Source organism: Pelodiscus sinensis, chromosome 4, assembly GCF_049634645.1.
Source record: "Pelodiscus sinensis isolate JC-2024 chromosome 4, ASM4963464v1, whole genome shotgun sequence".
NCBI classification, from domain to species: Eukaryota; Metazoa; Chordata; order Testudines; family Trionychidae; genus Pelodiscus; species Pelodiscus sinensis.
Genome location: NC_134714.1, coordinates 128197820 through 128213165, shown reverse-complemented (window position 1 = coordinate 128213165; position 15346 = coordinate 128197820). Strand labels below are relative to the sequence as shown.

General features: G+C 58.2%; 1 protein-coding gene across 1 annotated transcript; it reads left to right on the top strand.

The window, feature by feature from the left end:
• The first annotated feature begins 653 nt into the window (after positions 1–653).
• On the top strand, positions 654–14503 carry SSRP1 (structure specific recognition protein 1). Its single transcript, XM_075928585.1, has 17 exons — positions 654–798; positions 1330–1539; positions 3483–3668; positions 5050–5155; positions 5888–6078; positions 6170–6400; positions 6648–6751; positions 7222–7350; positions 7852–8073; positions 8361–8433; positions 8974–9112; positions 10952–10997; positions 12348–12465; positions 12927–13097; positions 13441–13532; positions 13745–13907; positions 13992–14503. The coding sequence occupies exons 2-17, from the start codon at positions 1486–1488 to the stop codon at positions 14058–14060; spliced, it is 2094 nt and encodes a 697-aa protein (XP_075784700.1). The 5' UTR covers positions 654–798; positions 1330–1485; the 3' UTR covers positions 14061–14503.
• Positions 14504–15346: the final 843 nt, after the last annotated feature.

The following is a 15346-nucleotide window of genomic DNA, read 5'->3' as shown; positions in this document are numbered from 1 at the left end:
ACAGGTGTCTGGCGTAACCTCCCCTTGCAGGACAGCCTCCCTTGGGGAGTGCATGGCGCCAGGGAGCCAGGCCATTGCAGAGGGGGAGCTAGGAGCGGCGTGGGGGGGTGGAAACAGAGCGCAGCCTTCTTGCAGGGTGAAACCCCCCTGGTGCTTTCAGTCAAGCAGCAGCCGCTCACGCTGTGAGCTCCCGGGGCCCCTGGTGTGTCGGCCGCCAGCGACAGGAGGACAGGGACTGCAGCGCCCCAGAAGAGCCACCTGTCGCCGACGGGGCAGAGGGGGACACGGTGGGAAGCCGTGAGCTTGGGGATCACCCCTGGCGGTGCAGGGCTGCGGAGCGTCCACACAGGTCGAATCCGGGCGCAGGGGACCCTGAGAATCAGGGGGGGTCAGGGTGGAGAGGGGGGAGGGGCCTGGGGGTACAGGGCAGGGATGGGGGGTGTCTAGGAGGGTGGGGGCATTTCTGGGAGAGAGGAGTGTGGGGCAAGGAGGGAGGAAGGGGGGGCTGTGGGGCGGTGCCTAGGAAGATGGGGTGGGTGGAGGAGGGGTGCAGAGCAGAGGGGGGAGGGGCAGGGTGGCTCTTCCAAGCACGCGGCTCGCGCAGCCAGAGCAGCTGCCTGGGAGGAAGGGAGGAGCGAGGCGGGATCCACTCTAGCCGGAGCCCCGCTGGGACTCTATGGTGAGAGCCGCGCGCACGCGCGCCCGGCCCTTCATGGGCGGCGTCTCTATGGCAGCGCGGGCCGGAAGGCGGAAGCGGGGGGGGGGCTCCGGCTTCCGGTGGGGGAGGCTCCGCGTGAGGTTCGCGCTGCGCAGGCGGGAAATTGCCCCCCGGAGAAGGGGGGGGCTTGTGGGGGGTCGGTGTCTGGGGTATGATGGGGGGGGCTGAGGTGTCGGGGGGGGGTGGATTTGGCGGCGGGGGGGGGGGGTCGTGCCGGGGGATGAGGCGGGGGGGGGGGCGGATCTCTCGTGGGAGGGGCAGTCCCTGGGCCAGGGGCTGCGGTGAAGTGTGTGTGTGTGTGGGGGGGGGGTAGATTTGGCGGGGTCTGTGGCTGGGGGGGGGAGGTTTGGCGGGGGGGGGGTCTGTTCCAGGGGTGGGGACCAGGATGGGGAGGCTCCTGTGTGCCCCTCCCCCCCCCCCGGGGTTCAGCCTCCTGCCCCTGGGGAGCCTTGTAAAGCTCAGCAGCAGCCCAAGCCCTGCTGGGCGACGCTCACTGTCTCTGCCCCCGTCGCTACTCCCCATGGGTTCAGTCACTCGGAGCTTCTGAGCCAGCTCCTTGCTGGGCTGCTTTACCCTGCTCGATGGAGTCATCTCTCTCCTCTCCTCCCCAGGTTCATCGCTGGTCTGACACTCACCCCAGCCGGGCATGCGGGACTCCGGAGGGGACTGAAGAGCTTCTTCGTCTCTGGAGAGCTCCCTGACTGAACCTAGTCTCCAGAGCTCTCCCACAGACCCTACCAGAGCGGGCGAGGTGGGGAGGGGCCGCCATGGCAGACACACTGGAGTTCAATGAAATATATCAGGAGGTGAAGGGGTCCATGGTGAGAGATGCATGAAACCTAGAAAACCGTGTCTTTGTGGGGATGGGTAACAAAGGGTCTGGGGAAGTGCCATTATTGTAGCTGGTGCAGTGGTGTGTCTGCTGTTGAGCCTGTGGTTCTGAACTGTGGTTCTGATTTCATTATGGCTCTTAAGCTAAGCCCAGTCACAGCTGGCATGATGCCTGAAAGGAAAGCCGAGAAGCTATGGGTGCCTTGAGGGGGGGCAGGAAGGAGGAGTGTGCTTTTTTTCCCTTTAGCCACTAGGGTGTAATAGTGTAGTCAATTAACTGACTAAGTAATAAGCAAAAGCTTATCGGTTAATGCTATAGACTACACGCATTTCTCCCCCCCTATCTAGCCAGTACATTTTTTAGCCTGATTCTGTCCTGACTCGTGCTGGGTCTGGGACCTACCTCTGCTGCGGCTCTGCATTTAAAGTATATTAAGAGCCAGGTGAGCAGGCAGCCCGGCTCAGTTCTGGCTCGCACCAAGTCCAGGACCTCAGCTGCCACCGGACAGGGATTGCTGCCACCCTGAGTTGCTGCCTCTATATCCAAAGCTGCAGCGCAGGGTGACAAGCAGCTAGTCCCCGAGGGGAGCTGATTTTTAAACTGTGTCCCCTCGCAGTCTAGTTCCTGCCTGGTACCCCGTGCTGCTGCCTCTGATACAGAAGCAGCAGCACGGAGTGGCCGGGGGCTACTTGGGAGTGGGACTGGAATGCACTGGCTGCCAGCCCCACCTGGGGACTAGAGAATAGTTGAGTAACCAATAAGAATTCGTGAGGTTAATCGACAATTCAGTTAACCGATATTTAACATCCCTACTGGTCACTATTCAGCTCCCAGATCAAGCAACATGCTAGGGGGTTCTGGGCTGTATCATTTTTATGAGACAAACCATAGCCAAGCCCTGGTAGGTATTAAAGATCCAGCGATCCTTTCTTGAGTGTAGTGGACTTGGCACCAGTTCCTGGCTGCATTCCTGCTCTGGTAGGTAATGCTCAGCTGAGCACAGTTCAAAGCCAGTTGTCTGCCCCATGAAGTTCTCCTTGCAGTTTGTTCTAAATTGTTGTGTGGTGTCACTTAAGGCTGTAAAGGGTTAACCAGTTACCTGGTAAATGTGCGCCTTACCGGCATGCTTATCAGGGTAGCCAGTTAACTGGTGGAGTGTGGCGGGCCCGGCCTGGCTGAAGCAGCCCCCCACTGTGGGATCATAGTTCACCAGTTACACATCGCGTTTGACTGGTTAACTTTTTAACCAGGAATTTGCATCCCTAGTGTCACCAAGTGCTGTGGGAAGTGAGGATTGGCTTAGCCTGAATGGCTGGAACCTGGGAGCCTTCCAGAAAATGCAGTGCAAGATCTTGATTCCCAGGCACCAGCATTTGCCAATTTCCAGCAGAGGTGCACGGTGCCCTGAGGTTTATAAATGAGCCTGTTTCCCGGCCAAGAAATCCAAATCTTTTGCTCTTGATAGTGTTGGTTATAACGGGGTTTGTGTCTACATCTATGAAGTGTCCTTGATTAAGCTATTGCTCGTAAGTGGCCAGTAAGTCTCCAAGAGAAAGCAAACGCAGGCTGTAGGGAGCTGATGTATGTTGCAGGGCTCGTGGTATGGACCTGTGAAGCATGAGGGGTAGCATGGTGAGCTTGGAGTGAAGCCTGTATGAGGGAGAGAGAGGGTGTTTGCAGTGGGTGTTAGTAGGATATGGTGTGTGTGCACCCCTGTGTGGGAGAGAAGAGATGATGGAATCTCCGTTTTATGTGCACGGGATCGGTGTGAAGTAACCTTTTCCCTGAAGGAGGAAGGGTGTTGCTGGCTGATGTCAGGCTCCCGATGTATCTTTAGCACCATTCCTGCATGTCACCGCGGTTCTTTTCCCCGGCATGTGCATTTTGCTCTTGGAGCGGTGTCCCTCACCAACCACTGTCTGTCTCTGTCAGAATGATGGGCGGCTGCGGCTGAGCCGCCAGGGCGTCATCTTCAAGAACAGCAAGACAGGCAAGGTGGACAACATCCAGGCCTCGGAGCTAGCAGAGGGCATCTGGCGCCGTGTGGCGCTAGGCCACGGCCTCAAGCTGCTCACTAAGAACGGGCACGTCTACAAGTACGACGGCTTCAGGGAATCGGTGAGATTTTGGGTTGGCAAGCTCCCCTCTCCCCCAGGAGCACCCACCCCACCCCCTGCCCGGACACCTGGGGGGAAGTTAAGTGGGTGGGCATGCTCAACCAGCTACAACAGTGGTGGAGAACCTAATGCCTGGGGCCCGGATGCAGCCCCTGGCTTGCCTAGATCCGGCCAGTGAAGGCTTGGGGCTCCCCTCCCAGCATGGGGGAGCCTGCGCTGGTGCTCCAGCCTCCCCACCATCTTCCTGCGGGGCTGGAGCACACAAAATCTACTAGCCTGGGCTGCCGTAGGCTCTGGTGTGTGAGGAATGTGGGGAGTGTCTTTCTTCTCAGTTGGCCACGTCTTTTTTCTTTTTTGCTTCTCACATTTGAGAGGCCCCTGACTGATTTTTCTGTGGGTCAGTGGCCCCAACCCAAAAAAGGATTCCCCACCCCAAAGTTGCAAGGTGACAATTGCTTTTATCTGCCCCATGGTGTTAGTGCCCCTGTGTAGCCCACACCCTCAGAAGCACTGAATGCTATCTAGCGCTGTGTACACACCTCCCTCGCCCTGCCCTAAGGATTCTGTTTTTGGCCCAAACTGTCTGCCATGAACTTTAGCATCCAGCCTTTCTCCGAGGCATCTCTGTTAATTAATTGTGTTTATTACGGTAATGCCGAAGGGGACCCGTTTCCTTAGGCACTATACAGAATAGTAGATAGTTGCTGAAGAACTACATGGACCAGATAGACATGGTGTCAGGGCTAGGAGGGGAATGCACAAGCCCAGTGAACTGTGTGATGGCAGCAGATGTCTTGTTAGTGCCCTGGTGTTCTTTCCTGGCACGTGTGGTTAGCAGGAGATCTGCCGAATAGAAAAGGGGAATGGGAACAGGGGAGAGGAGAGGGTGGAGCAGGTGTTGAGGCACGTTGAAGCGAAGCAACTGTTCCCACCCTCCCTCACAAACAGCTCCTCAGCACCAGGTAGAGAAAATCCTGTCAAGCTGCAGGGAGTTCTTTGAACTTGGAAGTTCAAAGATGCTTTGGCTGCATCTGCAGCTGCTCCAACCGGCTGGAGTCTCTGGCAGGCTCCTCTGCAGTTGCCAGTCGTGTAATTGGGCGTGTCCCTGTGAGAGGTTTCAGTTCCACACGGATGTCCAGTAACTGGGCTGGTTACTCCCTCCTGCCCTCCCTTAGCTCTGCAGTCATCGTTCGCCCCCCATCACCCGCTTCCTGGCGCACGCTGTGTGTTGCAGCGAGCCATCTGAGATAGGACAGCGCTGGAGCTCCCCACTGCTGCTCTTCGTGTGCCCACAGCTCCCCCTGGGTTAGCAAGCAGTGGCCAGGCCGCTCTGGGAGGGAGCCTTGGTGTGATCTCACGGCCGTTCTCTGCTCCCCACTCAGGAGTTTGACAAGCTGTCAGAGTTCTTCAAGTCCCATTACCGGCTGGAGCTGGCGGAGAAGGACCTGTGTGTGAAGGGCTGGAACTGGGGGACCGTGAAGTTTGGAGGTGACTCTGAGACTGTCTTCACTGCTTGCGAAGCCTGGGAGGCATTTACTCATAGCCTGACCTGAGACAATGTAGCCGCACGTGCCCTGCTCTCACACCCAAAGGGGCGCTGGTCTGGCCTTGGCAAGCAAAGCGCTAGCCCAAGCGTCAGAGTGCCACGATACCTTGGGCCACTCCCTGCTCCTATGTGCGAGGCATTGGGGATGTCCAGTCTGCCTGGGCAGGTTAGCTGTCATCCTTCTCTGCCAGACACCGGAGCTGGAGGCTGGTGGAGAGGCTGCAAGCGGAGACCCGAGCAGAGGTAGACAGACAGCCCACTTCTGGTCAGGGGGCTGATGGGAAAGGATTGGAGGACTGTCATGTCTCAATGGGCGTGCGCCCTGAGCTGTGTCTTGACGGCGTCTACCTCTGGGTAGCAGGACAAATTAACAGTCCTCTGCAGCTCAGGGAGTGCTGGCTGCTGCGCTGCACGTGGCTGTGTGAACACAGCAAGGGGCGCGCCCGTGACTGAGCTGGAGTTAAGCGTGTGCGGAAGGCCAGCTCTGGGAGAGGAGAGCTGGAGGTGCACGGCTCCTGCAGTGGGGGCTGGAGTCAGGCGTGGCTGGCGAAATGTGCCGTAGAGAGGGAGGCGCTTGTAGCTCCGCCTTCTCCTGCAGGGGGCGCCGCGTTGTGGGGGCTAGTTAGGGTGGTCAGGTGCTCCCTGCCGACTCACCGGGCTCCCCCTCCCTGCAGGCCAGCTCCTGTCCTTCGACATCGGGGAGCAGCCCGTGTTCGAGATCCCGCTCAGCAACGTGTCCCAGTGCACCACGGGCAAGAATGAGGTGACGCTGGAGTTCCACCAGAACGATGACGCCGAGGTGTCGCTCATGGAGGTGCGCTTCTACGTGCCGCCCACGCAGGAGGACGGCGTGGATCCCGTGGAGGTGTGTGGCCTGCGTGGAGGTGGGAGCGGGCGGGCGGTGGTGCTAGGAGAGGAGTGATTGAGACTAAAGCCCCTCCCTCCCTCCCTCGTAGGCTTTTGCCCAGAATGTGCTGTCTAAGGCGGACGTCATCCAGGCGACAGGGGACGCCATCTGCATATTCCGGGAGCTGCAGTGCCTGACGCCGCGCGGCCGCTATGACATCCGCATCTACCCCACCTTCCTGCACCTGCACGGCAAGACCTTCGACTACAAGATCCCCTACACCACTGTGTTGCGCCTCTTCCTGCTGCCCCACAAGGACCAGCGCCAGATGTTTTTTGTGGTAAGGAGGATTGGGGAGCTGGCCGATCTTACCCCAGTGTGCCTGCTCCCGGGGGAAGGGAGGGCGAGGAGTAGGGTAGCCAGTGGATCAAAGCCTAGACCAGTTACTTGTAGTGTTGGGGTCTGAGAACTCTGGGGAGGGGACTTCCCTGTGGTACTTGGGGGTGTTGTACAGAGATAGGAGCAGGCTGGAATGGGGGAGAGCCCTGATCTGTGATCCCCATCCGTATCCTTGGCTTCCTTTCCAGATCAGCCTGGACCCTCCGATCAAGCAGGGCCAGACACGCTACCACTTCCTGATCCTGCTGTTCTCCAAAGACGAGGACATCTCCTTGACGCTCAACATGAATGAGTGAGTGGCCTTCCTCCCCTAGCCGGACCCTCCTCCGCCTCCTCCTGGCTCTGCCCTGTTCCCCTCTGTGACCCCCTCTCTTCTGTTCACTCCTGCTCTACTCCCTGGCAGGACCATCCTGGCTTTATCCCCAGCCATCCCTGTCCTCTGCTAGCCTTGCTGTGCTCCTGGGAGGACCCCTCCAGTTCCATGTAGATCCCAGCCTTTGCCTGGCATGAGTCTCTGGCCATCTCCATCTGGGCTGGCTCCTTTCCGAGCCTTGCGGGGTGGGGGGGTTCTCCCCAGATGCTGTTGCCCAAGGACTAGGCATCCGCCTCTTTGGCGATCCTCTCGTCTCCGGGTGCTGAGGGCTCCCCATTCTCCTGTCTCTCTCCGTTGGCGTGGGAGCTCCTTGGTCATCCCGCGTTCCTGCTGGTGCTGGGCTCTCTCCTGTCCCGTGTCCTCATGCTGCCGTTCTCCCCATGACGTAGGGACGAGGTGGAGAAGCGCTTTGAGGGCCGACTCACCAAGAACATGTCCGGCTCGCTCTACGAGATGGTCAGTCGGGTCATGAAAGCTTTGGTGAACCGCAAGATCACCGTGCCCGGCAACTTCCAGGGGTGAGCGCACGGCAGGCAGGGAAGAGGGACATAGGGCCTTCCCCGCGAGGGGGCTCCTGTCGCAGGGTGCAGGTGCTGTCTGACTCGGGGGAGGGAACGGGACACGGGGCTCTTCCCTTCTGGAAGGCTCCACCTCCGATCTGGCGAGAGATGCTCCGCCTTGAGGTGGGGAATCAGACATGGAACGTTTCCCTCAAGGGGGCACCTGCTGTGAACCCGGATTGGCTAGTTTGGGGGAGTGGGGATGGGATACAGAGCCTGTTGCTAATTACTTGTTTAGAAATGACTCCCCTGCAAAGTCCTCTCCCTGTATGTCTGTCTGGCTCTGAAAGGGGGGGGAGGGGGGATGGGATTTCCCCCATCCTTGTGAGTGGAAGGAGAGCTGTGCCTTAGAGATACATGCAACAGGTTCTCAGCCCTTCCCCCAACTGACTGCTGTCCCCACGGGAGGGTTTGTGCCTGGGAGTCTTGCTGGTGTAACCCCCTGTTTGTCCTCCCAAGGCACTCGGGAGCCCAGTGCATCACCTGCTCCTACAAGGCCAGCTCGGGGCTGCTTTACCCACTAGAGCGTGGCTTCATTTATGTGCACAAGCCCCCGGTGCACATCCGCTTCGACGAGATCTCCTTCGTCAACTTCGCCCGCGGCACCACCACCACCCGCTCCTTCGACTTTGAGATCGAGACCAAGCAGGGCACGCAGTACACCTTCAGCAGCATAGAGCGGTGAGTATCAGTCCCCCCAGGCCACTGCGGTCTGCTCTCTGTCTTCTGTACTCATGGCTGTACCTGCCAGTTCTGGGGCGCCCTCCTCACCCCTGTGAAATAGCCCTGTCTCGTGGCCTTCGCTTGTACTCTGCTCCCTTACTCAGCCTGGGGAAGCCTGTGACACCAGCAGTGTGGGGCTGCCATTTTCCACGTCATCACCACGCACTGCCCTCTTGCTCGCTCATGGGTGGGGGAGCATTATACCCTGCCTCCCTGTGACTCTCTCCCCACTGTTGCCCCTGCAGGGAGGAGTACGGGAAGCTGTTTGACTTTGTCAATGCCAAGAAGCTGAACATCAAGAACCGAGGCCACAAGGAGGTACCTACAGTGGAGTGGGGCAGGGTGCTGGCTGGGTCCCCTGTCCCGTCCTGACTGGGAGTCCCTCGATCACTGGTGGGGCTGGGTGAGGGGTTTTTCTCTCGCTGCAGATTCTGCCTCCTCACTTTCTCTTCTCTCCTTGCCCTTGTAGAAGAAAAAGGTCCGTGCGATTTCCCCTCCTCCTGGTGCAGGTCTCCTCTGCATGGCTGTGGTGCTCCCTACTAACCACAGTAACCCCGCATGAGCCATAGGTGGAAAGGAGGGGCCATGATTCCCTCCCCCCATCTCCTTGCTGAGTGGGCCCCACCTAACCTGGTTAACATTGCTCCTTCAGTTCCTGCCTGCAGCCTGTGCTCTGCGTGCTGGCATCCTTTCCCAGAGCGGGCGGGGCGGGGGGGGGGGGGGGGATGCACCCAGGAGCATGCTGGGATTTGTAGTTCTCTGCACATAGTGGCGGGTGGTGGGCTTCTGCCCTTCCCCTCTGCTACGGGGAGGGTTGGAGAATGTTCCTCATGTGGCCTCCCCTTGCCCCCCGGGCAGTCTATGACACAGAACTACGATGAGTATGCTGACTCCGACGAGGACCAGCATGACGCCTACTTGGAGCGGATGAAGGAAGAGGGCAAGATCCGGGAGGAGAATGCTGAGGACAGCAGCGATGAGTCTGGGGAGGAGACTGGTGAGACCTGTGCCTGAGACTCCTCCCCTTGGCTTAGACCCCACCCCCAAGCTCCCCCTTGTCTGGCACTTGAGGCTCCTCCCCCTGCCTGAGAGTCCTGTTCCCAGTTGGTGTAAGGGAGATATTCCCATGATCTCTAGTCAGACCTTTGCTCCCTGTTGGGCTTTGGGAGCATCCCCATCTCCCTCCACCCAGGAGGCGAATCACTAGCGCATTCCCTTGGAACAGATTGATAAACTTTATAGTAAGTCACCGGGACCAGAGGGCATTCACCCAAGTGTTTTGAAAGAACTCAAATGTGAAATTGTGGAACTATTAACTATGGTTTGCGACCTATCCTTTAAATCATCTTCTGTACCCAATGACTGGAAGATAGCTCATGTGATGCCAATATTTAAAAAGGGCTCTAGAGGTGATCCTAGCAATTATAGACTGGTAAGTCTAGCATCAGTACCGGGCAAATTAGTTGAAACTGTAGTAAAGAATAAAATTGCCAGACACCTAGATGAACATAATTTGTTGGGGGAAAAGTCAACATGGTTTCTGTAAAGGGAAATCATGCTTTACTAATCTACTATAGTTATTTGAGGGGATCAACAAGCATGTGGACAAGGGTGGGGGGGGGGGGAATCTGTGGATATAGTGTACTTAGATTTCCAGAAAGCCTTTGACAAAGTCTCTCACCAAAGGCTCTTAAGTAAAGTAAGTTGTCATGGGATAAGAGGAAAGGTCCTCTCATGGACTGATAACTGGTTAAAAGTCAGGAAACAAAGGGTAGGAAGAAAAGGTCAGTTCTCAGAATGGAGGGAGGTAACTAGTGAGGGGTAAACAGTGAGGTGGCAAAATTTGCAGATGATACCAAACTGCTTAAGATAATGAAGAACAAAGCAGGCTGTAAAGAGCTTCAAAAGGATCTCACAAAACTAGGCGACTGGGCAACAAAATGATACATGAATTTTAATGTTGATAAATGCCAAGTGATGCACATTGGAAAACATCATCCCACCTATACATACAAAATGATGTGGACTAATTTAGCTATTGCCACTCGAGAGAGATCTTGGAGTCATTGTGAATAGTTCTCTGTAAACATCCACTCAGTGTGCAGTGGCAGTCAAAGTAAAACTGAATGTTAGGAATCATTAAAAAGGAATAGAGCATAAAGCAGAGAATATCTTATTGCCTCTGTATAAACTGATACACCCGCATTTTGAATATTGCATACAGATGTGGTGTCCTCATCTCAAAAAAGATAAATTGGCATTGGAAAAGGTTCCTAAAATGGCAACAAAAATGATGAGGGGTTTGGAACTGGTGCCAGGTGAGGAGAAATGGAAAAAAAAGCAGGGGGGGGGAGGGAAGGTATGATAGAGGTCTATAAAATCATGACAGGTATGGAGACCGTGAATAAGGAAAAGTTATTTACTTGTTCCCATAAGGTAAGAACTAGGGGTCACCAAACTGAGTTACTAGGAAGCAGGTTTAAAACAAAAAAAGGAAGTATTTCTTCACATAGCGCAGTGTCAACCTGTGGAACTCCTTGCCAGAGGATGTTGTGAGGACCAGGACTTTCACAGGGTTCAAAAAAAGAACTGGATAGATTCCCGGAGGTTAGGGCCATCAATGGCTATTAGCCAGGCTGGGTAGGAATGGTGTTCTTGCCTCTGTTTGTCAGGGCTGGGAATGGGTGACGGGAGGGATCACTTGATGAGTCCCTGTTCTGCTCATTCCGTCTGGGGCACCTGGCATTGGCCACTGTTGGCAGACAGGACACTGGGCTAGATGGACCCTTGGGTCTGACTGTGCATGGCTGTTCATATGTTCTTATGTTCCTTTCAGATGAGTCGTTTAACCCCGGGGAGGAGGACGAGGAAGTTGCAGAAGAGTGAGTAGAGGGAGGGGGGAGAAGCTGCCTGGCATAGGCCACTTGGGCTGTGACCTCGCCTTGCGGCCCATTCTCGAATGGGAACTCTCCCTGCAGGGGAAGCGGGGGCCAGATGTTGCAGGCGTAGTGCCAGCCTGCCTGTGGCACTAGGGGCTGCCACCCCCAGCAGGTGGCTCACTCGGGGGCAGTCCATCGCCACGTCCTCCAGAGTAGCGCCAGGAGCACCGTGCAGCTGACGGCTTTACAGGGCGGACTCTCGTCCCTGCTCGTGCTCCGGTGTGCTAGGAGGCTGGTGCTGCACTCTGGGGTCTTGGTCTCTGGCCCTTTTCACTGGGTTAAGGCCACGAGACCCATTAACGTTCCTCAGGGCATAGAGGGATCCACAGGAGCAAACGGGGACGGCAAGTCCTGGGCTGAAGATTTCCTGCCATCCACGCCTGCTGGGCTGGTGTCCCCGATCCACGGCATCCAGTCCAAGCTCAGCCTGTAACCAGTCCCTTGGGCCAGGGCAGGCCTTCAGGGCTCCCAAACGCGGCCCTGGGACCCCAGCAATCCCTGTCTGACTGGGGCTCCCCGCAGCAAATCCAGCCAAGCTGCAGCCCTGGAGAGGTTGGGACCATCCCCGTGGGGGCTCTGGGCTGTCAGTGATACCCGTAGTGACAAGAACTGCCTTCCCAGCCCCGGGGGGAGCAGCACATTAGTCGCCTGGCCCATGGGCTCGGAAAGGCCTTGCGGGTCCCACTTTCTTGCTGGGTTCTCCGTTGATGTGGGTCAGTTTCCGCCAGCCCTCTGCTGACCCTTCGTACCGTCCCAGCCAGCTATGAGACCTCCCCCCAGCGGGTTCATAGGTCAGATTTAATCTTTTTGCTTCCCTGGGGAGCCGTGCAAAGTACAGAGGGAAACTGAGGCATGGCACGAGGTTCATGACAATGTTACAGAACGTTCCCACTTGGTTCCTATGTCGGGAATGGGGAACCCATTGCCTGGGAAGTGGCCCCGGAGGCAGCAGGCCTGTGCTGTGCCCCACGTTCTGCTCAAAGGGGCCTGCATCTTTCCAGTGGGGACGTCTGCGCTGGGCATTGCCACTCAGTCTGCTGCGCACTGGGACAGGGACAGGAGCAGTTGTGGGGTGCCTGGCGATGCCCCTTGCCACCCTGTTTCTAGGGACAGGTGAGGAGGCTGCGCCTGTTGCCATGCCCAGGCCGAACTGAGAATGCTCCAGGGACGCTGGCTGGAGGGGATAGGGTGATCTGCCCATGTCAGGCCCTGCTGAGCTGGGGGCTGCCGGCCCTGGGAGCGGTGGCATTTGGTGGGAAGGAGCTGACTTTGGGCGACGGTTCCCTCCCACAGGTTCGACAGCGAAGTCTCAGCCAGCAGCGATGGCGGCAGCGACCGGGAGGAAAAGAGGAAGCCAGCCAAGAAAGCCAAGATGGTCAAGGAGCGCAAGCCCCGCAAGAAGCCGTCCGAGGTGAGAGCACTGCTGTGGCCAAGGGGCTGTATGGATCCCGGCTGCTGGCTTGGAGAAGTGGGACCCTCTGCCCACGGCACGCAGGCCATGAGCAAGCGGCCTCTGCAGTGGGGAGCTCGTGTGAAGTGCTGAGTGACTCCCCTCCATGGTATGGAGCTCCCCAGCTCTGTGCTGCTCCCCCAAGCCCAATCTCCCCTCGCAGCCTCCCCACATTCCCCCTGCAGCCAGGCCTGCTGGTTCTGTGGGGCTCCGTGGCCCTAGCTCCCTTGTCTTATTCTCATGGTGCCTGGTCGCTGGGAGCGTGGTCTGGCTGCTGTGGTATGGAACGCCCAGCCCCGTCTTACTGGGCGGACGAGGGTCTCTTACTGTGGGGAGAGCCTCTGGTTTTAGGAACCGTAGGGCCATGTCTCAACGACTCTCCTGCTTGTTCTCTCTCTGCACCTGCCGCCGTCTCTCGCCAGAGTAAGAAAGGGAAGGACCCTAATGCCCCCAAGAGGCCCATGTCTGCCTACATGCTGTGGCTGAATGCCAGCCGGGAGAAGATCAAGTCCGACCACCCCGGCATCAGCATCACGGACCTGTCCAAGAAGGCTGGGGAGCTGTGGAAGGGCATGTCCAAGGAGAAGAAAGAGGTGGGCTCGGATGGAGCGGGAGACATGTCCTGGATGTGTGTGGTTGTGTGGGGGTGGGATGGTAGGGGTAGTTGGGGGTGGGCCAGGCTTGGGACAATGTTGGGGAACTGAGTGGACATTGCTGGTCGGAGGCCACCTCAGCATGGGACAGGTGCTGTGTCTGGTGTGGGGAGGGACTGCGGGTAGGGATGGGCATCTGTTGCTCTGGCTTTGGGGGGCCAGTGAAGTGTGCCAGGGTTGTTTTTCTAATGAGGGTCAGATGTGATATGAGGGTGTGGGGGGGAGAGGGATGTGGGGGACAGGTGAGCATGGAGCGGTGTTGCCAACTCTGTTCTGGTGGCAGGAGTGGGATCGCAAGGCAGAAGATGCCAAGAGGGACTACGAGAAGGCCATGAAGGAATACAGCGAGGGGGGCAAATCGGAGAGCTCCAGGAAGTGAGTTTGCGGGGGCTGTGGGGCCGGGTCCTGAAGGGCCGTGGCCCTGTCCACAAGGGGGAGGCAGCAAGCTGATGGGGAAAGGTATGGCCCGTGTGGAGAGCGAGGAGTGGAGGATCATCCGTTTCCTCCAGCCCTGGGCTGCAGCTGGCGCTCGGCGAAGGGGCTGGGGGTGACCTCTCTGCTCGTTTGCTGTCCCCCCTCCCGCGCAGGGAGAAATCCAAGAAGAAGCAACATCAGAGCAAAGGGAAAGCCGAGAAGAAGGCCGCTCCGTCCAAGGCTCTGTCCAAATCTCCCGTCAAGCCGCTGGGTGAGAGCTTCAAGAGCAAGGAGTTCGTCTCCAGTGACGAGAGCTCTGGCGACAACAAGAAGGAGGTAGGTGCCGGGCAGGGCAGGATGGGCCCAGCCCGACGACTGTGGGGGGTCCTGTGTTAACCTGCTTCCCCTCCCCCCCCACAGGACTCTGAGGAGGAGGAAATCGCCAGCACGCCCCCCAGCTTGGAGGACTCTGCATCTGGCTCGGATTAGAGCTGCCCTGCCCCCTCCCTCCCTTTAGCCCTGCCCTGTTCCGGATGGCACAGGTCATAGGTCGCTGAGGTGAGAACTAGACTCCCCTCCCCCTATCCCTTCTGCCAGGGGCGGGGCTGGAAGGACGACACAGCTGCCCCATTGACTGGACCCAGCCCTGCTTCTGGCCCTTGCTTGCCCCCTTCTCCCTCGCGGGGCTTGTGCTGAACTCTGGAGAACGACGGGGTGCTAGAAAGCAGGGGAAGGGGGTGCACCTCCAAGCTGCCGGAGCCCCACTAGGCCCTAGCAGGGGGCCCTCCCAGCGTGCTGCGGGGAGCCGGCTGGGCGGGGTCTGTCCCCTGGCCTGTAGCCGGGCTCCCTCAGCATTTTTTATGTTCTGTTTATTTTTGTATTTCTCGTCTGTTCACGTGGCAATTGGGTGGAATAAAAACCAAGCGACTTTGGGTGGAGCTTCTGTCTTGAGTGTGGCTGGGGGACAGATGGCCGGGTCTCCCAGTGCAGAGGGAGCAGGCGAAGCCCCACGGGGTGGTCGTCTCCTCCCCACGGCCGCATTGCTGGCTGCCATCCACAGGAGCGCTCCTGCGGTGGGGTGGGGCTGAATTTGGGCCAGTGCCTTATCTCACTTCATTCCAGTAAGCTGTGGCCTTAACGGCATTAAAGGCCATCGGACACCTGTGGGAGCTGCCTAAGGAGGGAGGCGGTCGATAGCAATGAGGTTTAGTCAAGTGTTAGGGGCTCCCTCTTCTCCCCTGTCTGTGGCCTGGGCCATTAACAGGCTTAGCCGGCAGGGAGGGTTGTTCCTAAGATGGCTTTATGTGGGGGAGCCTGCCCCATACCTCCCAGTGGATGCTGGGTCCTGGAGCGGAGCACTTCCCCTCTGCCTCCTGGCCAAACCCCCCAGCCCGCTCCTGCACCTTACCTCCTGCCCTGGGGGCAGCGTGGGGGGCTCAGAGCCTCATCGCTGTCCCTTCTGGGCCTAGAGCTCTGCCCAGCTCGCACTGCCCTGAGGGTGGGGGAAGGGAGCGCGAGCGGCGGCTCATTCGTCTCCATTGCGGCCCTTGCTGCCAGGAGAACTAAGCCAAGCTGGGGGCAGGAGGCCTGATGTGATCAGAGCCTATTACCGGACCTCAGTGCTCCATTAAAGTGTCTCTGCCCCCCACTTCCAGTCACCTGTGCGTCAGCCCGTGCACTCTGCCTCGCTCTAATTGAATCAGCCCGCAGCGCCGAGAGGGCAGAGAGCCCTGTTGGCCTTGGGAGGGGGAGGAATGCGCCCCAGGGGCCGTGGC